This window comes from Corapipo altera, unplaced genomic scaffold (assembly GCF_003945725.1).
Source record: "Corapipo altera isolate COAL_440 unplaced genomic scaffold, ASM394572v1 45, whole genome shotgun sequence".
Classification (NCBI taxonomy): Eukaryota; Metazoa; Chordata; class Aves; order Passeriformes; family Pipridae; genus Corapipo; species Corapipo altera.
The window spans coordinates 2,161,449-2,167,600 of record NW_020884877.1 but is presented as its reverse complement, the minus strand read 5'-3'; the positions used below and the strand labels follow the sequence as shown (position 1 = coordinate 2,167,600).

The 6,152-nt window shown below is 49.2% G+C and overlaps 1 protein-coding gene across 3 annotated transcripts in view; it reads right to left on the bottom strand.

The window, feature by feature from the left end:
* The window catches only part of SPAG16 (sperm associated antigen 16), a 379,115-nt gene that overhangs the window by 1,373 nt on the left and 371,590 nt on the right, over nt 1-6,152 (bottom strand). The window contains exon 16 of one of the 3 annotated variants that reach the window (XM_027636864.1): nt 2,110-2,421. The exons of 1 other annotated variant lie outside the window; for it this stretch is intronic. In XM_027636864.1, the coding sequence (XP_027492665.1) occupies nt 2,249-2,421 (173 nt within the window). In that variant the 3' untranslated portion in view covers nt 2,110-2,248. Of the gene's footprint in view, nt 1-2,109; nt 2,422-6,152 lie in introns of those variants that run through there. One more of the 3 variants, XM_027636865.1, reaches the window with a different exon arrangement.

Here is a 6,152-nt window from a genome sequence, read left to right as displayed (position 1 = left end):
ATGCATTAACCTGCACACACAGGCAAACACGGACTGCCCCCCACCCCTCGGAGAGATATTCCCTATGTGCTGGGATTTTTGGTGGACTGCAGATGTTCAGCAATTAATTCTCCCTTAATTGATGCAAAAAAGCAGCAGCAGAAGAAGAAAGCTTTAATCCTAGAGAAGCAGCTAAGGGATCCTGTTGACAAAGCAGTTTTTCCAAAGCCACAACAGAGGGAGACACCGGATATTACACAAGCTTTATCAAATTCAAAAGATATCTTCTTAATTGAAGTACTAGCTGCGTTTCCATCACAAGGACTATGCACCCCGTTGTTACTCCTATCAGCAATATCTATTGTAACATGCTGTTTGGAAATCAAGTGATTCCTGCAGATACGGCTGCTTTACATATCTACAGAGCAGAGAATCTCCCCACCTAAATGCTACAGGTAGGTTGCAACATTGCAGATCTGTGGGCATTTTAAGGGGGAAAAAAAATCAAGCAAATGAAGTAATTAATATCTGAGGAAATGTGAAACAATCGAGAGAATTTGTTCGAGTTTGATGAAGAAGCTCTCTAAAATATATATATATATACACATGTAAAAGTTCTCCACAGATCATAAATAAGAGTACTGTATTTTGCTACAACAGCCGAGATGTCCCATAGCAACTCACAAGCGATCTTGGAAATCAGACAGACTGCAGACGTCTTGCACGGACAGATTTCAACAAGTAAACAAATGCTGCTCAGCTCAGAATTAGTTTACAGCTTGAACTTTCTCATCATTTCTCATCATTAGAGAGGTCATTATCGTGGGTAAATCTGAGTAAAACATTTCCATCCGCCTTCCCTCACCCCAAGTGAATAATTCACACTTACCTAATCAGGCTCGATCTGAAAGCTGAGAGGGGTCACAGGCCAACAAGGACTGAAAGGTTAGAAACAGATTAGTGAAAGCAGTTCCTCCTAATCACGTTTTCGGTGTTGACTCACGGACAATCCCTTTTCCTCCACCTCCCATCGCAAGACAGGGGAGCGCGGCAGCCCAGCAACCACAACATGAGAATTAAGCTTTAACCCGGCGCCGAGGATTCAGAGGGAGCAGGATTCAGGCGGTCCGGAGGCTGGGATGCCGCGGAGAATCCCCGGTGCCAGCAGCAGAGTCATCGCGGCGAACTTGGGCTGCATCTCCTCAGGTCTCGGGGCGGGGGGGGTGTGAGAAAACAACCCATCTCTGTCCCCTCCCTGTGCCCGGCGGATCTCCTGCGGCTCCAGCTTTGCCACGGCGGGGGAAGGGGGGGAGCGAGCGCGGGTTAGGCGGGAGGCAGGCGGGGGAGGGCGGGCGGAGGAGCCCCGCGCCCGGCGGGCGGGCAGCCCCCGCTCCCCTCCGGGGACTCCCCGGGCCGGGGGCCGGGCATGCCCGCGCCGCGCAGCTCCCTGCCCGCTCTTATTACAATTAATTTTTTCTTTTGGGGGGGGAGGGGGGAGAAGAAAGAGGGAAGAGCAGGGAACAAAAAAACCCCCCAAAATAATGCAGGGGCGGGGCGCCCCCGCCCCGGCCGCTGCCCCGCCCGCCGCCAGCTGGGGCGACGGCTCTCGGCTCCCCCCTCAGATCCAGTGGCTTCCCTCAGACCCGCCGCCTCGGGCTCCCCTCAGCCGGGCTCCCCTTAGCCCGAAGCCCCCAAGATCCACCGGCTCCCCCCTCACCGCCGCCGGCTGGGGCTCCCTTCAGGCGGGTTCCCCCAGGCCCGTCGGCTCCCCTCAGATCCACTGACTCCCCTCAGATCCGCCGGCTGGGACTCCCCTCAGCCCGGCTCCCCTCAGGCGGTCTCCCCTCAGCCCCTCCGCGATCCCCAGCTCCGGCTCATGCCGCTGCCCCGGCGGTGCCCGGGAAAACATCCCCAATGGCCGCGTTATGGAAACTTCGCCTCATCTTCCCACAGGCGGCTGCGCTGGGGAAGGGGCGCCTCGGCTCCCGTGTCTCGTGCTGTGCTACATTAAAAATCAATCTCCTTGCAATTCGGCTGCGCTGTCATTAGGCGTCATTGTAAAGCTGTTTCTCCAGAAACCACCGAAGGAGAGACTCTTGGCGTTGGGGAAAAACGCGGGGCCAACAGAAGGACGGAGAAACTGGGGGGGTTTATTTGGATAAAACGCCGAATAATGCTCCGTTTGGGCGCAGGCATTAACGATGAGCCTGCGAGCCCGCAGCGCGGTGCTGCCCCGGCCTTCTCCCGCAGCGCCGAGCGAGGGAGGCGCTCACGTCCAGAGGCAGAGCCTGCCGTCGGCGCCCGCGGACAGCAGGAGCCGCGGGCCGTGGAAGCGCAGGCAGCGCACGGCACCGCCCGGGCCCCGCAGCGCCGAGAGCTGCCCCGCGTCCCGCCGCAGCACCCGCACCGAGCCGTCGCTGCTGCCCAGGGCCACCACGCCACCTGCAAGGCAGAGCAAAGGCATCGAGGTTGGCAAAGGCCGCACAAGAGAGCGGCGCTCAAGTTCTGAGGTCGTGGTTTTTTTAAGACAACCCCCCCCCCCCCCCCCCATGTGTACTCCTGTTGGACGGATCAATAACAGTGAGATTGGATTTTGCAGCGATAAAGCGAATCTGGAGACCCCGGTGTTCTCCTCATTAGGAGCACGGCTGTTTTACTTGTATTTGGACACAGTTATTCAAGCCCAGATTCTGACACACAGACTGAGCACCAGAGAAGTAGATGCTCTTCTGATACCTGGAGGTATCAACATCAGACATGCTTTTAATGCTGCTTTTCTTGTACCACTGTAAGACATGAAGATGCGAATTTTCAGCTGAATTTCCAGGTCAGGTTCTAACTGAACTAAGGGTCTTTCTCCCTTATATCCTTACCGAAAAACCTGATGATAATTACATTGTTAGTATCAAATTGGGTCTAACCATAGGAAAAAAATAAAAGAAAACCTAAAAAAGGTTCTAAGGAGTTCCTAGTTTCCATGTGTTTATTTACGAACCAAACTCAGTTTTCATCACTCTTAAAGAAGCAGAATTTGTTTATAAGTTTATTATCTTCATCCTTAAATAAAAGCAGAGGTAACAGCTGGTAAGTGATATTTTGAAGCACCTCTTACTTACCCAGCCCCCAGATATAGATTCTCTCCTTTAAAAATGAACTATAATAATCATGAGTTTCACGTACCAAACGAAAAAAAAAAGGGAGATCAATACACTCATTTTAAAGCTGATGTGGCCCTACCAACAACAGGATCACTCTACTGCCAACCATGATCTTGGTCAAACACCTTTTTCTATTAGGAGCAAGTTCAATATACCCTCCAAATGATTACAGTTTTTTATGTATCGAGATTTGCTCTCTGAAAGCAGACAGCACCAACAGAAGAATAATTAATATGGACACTGACAAAGTCAGTCTGGCACCAAGGTCATCATTTTGGGGAAGATTATGAAAAACAGGAGATATTTTGCTATTTTCAGTCACTCAGGTTATTCACCAAGTGGCCAATGGGAACATACTGCCCAACAGAAGTGAGTATGGAGGAATCTGTCCCAGTTTTAACAATATGGGAACCATAGGGCCTTGGGTGTGCCTGTGTGATGAACAGTTTATCCAGGGAATATCCTGTCCCTCCATTCAAACTAAGTCATAACAATGATGTTCTCTGCTCTGCCCATGAAGATCTGATGGCTTCATTTCTCCATTTATCAAGGAAACACGTAGCCTAAAACACCTTAAAAACGCACCGGGATTATTTAACCACAAATTATGCTTGGTGTGGTCATGGATATGTGTGCAAGAACGGGAACTAGGAAGTAGAGCTAACCATGATAAATATGCCCTATTTGCAAACCTTTGTAACTACCCGACTTCTTCAGCTAGAACAAAGCCTGACACAGCAAAGATCTGTAGGATGGATTAGAGTGTCCAAAGCAGCAGATGTGAATATTTATTATAAACTCTCCTCCAGCAAGTCTTTGCTGACAGAAGCATTGCATATGGATTTCACTTGCAGCCAGACTCTCCAGGCAATCGCTGGATGACTTCTCTAGGAGCCAAACAAATGCCATTTCACCTGGAGCCCTGACACCGCAACAGCTGGGCAGGGGGTTAACGTCACTCTCAGCTGCTCAAACAAGTAACGAACCCACTTGTCACAAAAAGAGAGGGACAGGAAGGAGAAAAGATTTGGACAGCTGCAGTTCCCTTCCAGAAAGTAAGGGCAGGACAGAGTGACAACTAAGACAACAGCTTAGGCTTCTCAGTCACCCCCCGGGGTTGGCAGCAGGGCAGGAGCAGACCCCAACCCTGCATTTTTCTGAATTCTTTCTAGATAAGTCATATGCCTGAAGCCAAACAATAGCACTCGCATCCCACCAGTATTCTGACGGTACTGGGAATGGACAAAACCAATGGGAAAACACAGAGACAGTAAAAAACAACTGGCTAGAAGGTGCAGTAGTAACCTGCACCTATCTCCATGGCGAGTACTCGCTGGGGAAAGGATTGAGATGCACAAGGCAGCCCTGGTGAAGAATGACTTTTTTAATGTGAATTTTTGTTCCCTCAGTTGTGATTTGTTGCTACCATTGACCACGAGTACAGCTACTTCCTTGCTCAGTAGCAGCAGGATCCACAGGCAAATGCAAGCAAAAGGGGAGGGGAATGCACAAAAATGAGAACATCTCATTTCCGTCACCCTTTATGTCAACCCTGATCTACAGGCTCATAACAATTTGCTCATTATAATGTAAATTTACTCCCTCCTTCCTTCCAAAAGGAGATGTTTCAGAGGGAACAAATTGTGTTTTATTGCTCTTTCAAAATGTTCTCCAATTAGGAAAGCAAACAAAAACTACTACATAATTGTCATGCAAAGCTCTTTTTTAATGAAGGATACTTACTTGTCACTAACAAAGGCACTTTGATATAACACTCACAGGAATATAAAAGCCTGAAGATAAATTTTTCCTCATACCTTTGACCCAGCTGTCAGGTGGGGCTGGTTTGTGCAAACTCACTGAACTCAGCAGTTAGGCTGATTTGAATTGAGATGGACAGTTTCTGCTTAGAAGATACAAAGCCTCCAAAGCTTCTGACCTGTAGATCTCACAGCCTCCAGGTCTCCAGCTCATGAAGAAGCTGCTCTGGATCTGCTGATACACCTCCCACATGGGCAACATGGGGAGCTAAACCCATGCTTTGCTCTGGCCAGTCCTGAACTCAGCCTTCCTCAACCTGGGAGACAGGAGTGATGACAAAGCACATTGCCACGACAAAGAGAGCCTACAGTAGCAGCCTTTGTACCAATTACAGCTGATTTGCTGTTGCCCATTGCTAGAACACAGGTACTAATTTTTCTGATGTACCCCTATTATGTCCTTGGAATAACATAAGCTCTGACCATCTGGCCACTTGCTTCAAAAAGGATGCACTGAGTTAGAAAAGGTAAAGAAAGATAGCAAAGGCAATTAAGAGTACAAACAACTTCTGTGCAAGGAATCATTAAGAGGGATGACAGCTTAGCCCAGAAAAAGCCCTATTTGTGCACTAAAATTCTCCATGTGCAAGCCTCAGGCTTCACAGTGAGCCCACGATACCGCTGCTGTTTCACTCCCTGGGGACCCACAGAGAAATGTGGAGCTGAGCCAGGCCCCAACTTCCCCCCTGGTGATGGTGAAACAGGGTTTTTGTGAAAATGCTCCTCTGAATCCTGTCTGTGGGAGCTGGGAGGCAGCCACAGGAGCTGTCAGGAGCAGCACTGTGTGAGACATGGAGTCTCTGAACCCTCCACCTTTCTCCTTGGACTGACTTGTCTGTGAGGAATCAGTGCCCTTCTGCTCCCTGTCTCTTCCCAGAATGGACTAAGCTGCTGCTGGAGGCTTCCCAGTGTCCTACAGGGAAGAGCTCTGTTCCTGGTCTCATGTGCTGCCTCACCAGGCTGCCATTTCCAGACTGGCAACACTCTTGGGTTTAGGCATTGATTAATTACAAATGCAGTGCTGTTGTTTGGGCTGAAATACATTTGTATTTAAAACAATAAAAATCACTAACTCCCTTCTAGGTGAACGATCCCAGCTACTCAAACCATACTCCTACATTGTTCTCAGAGCAGAACTGGACCCTAAAAATCATTTAGTACCTCAGAAGAGATACTAACATTTTAGTGTGGGTTT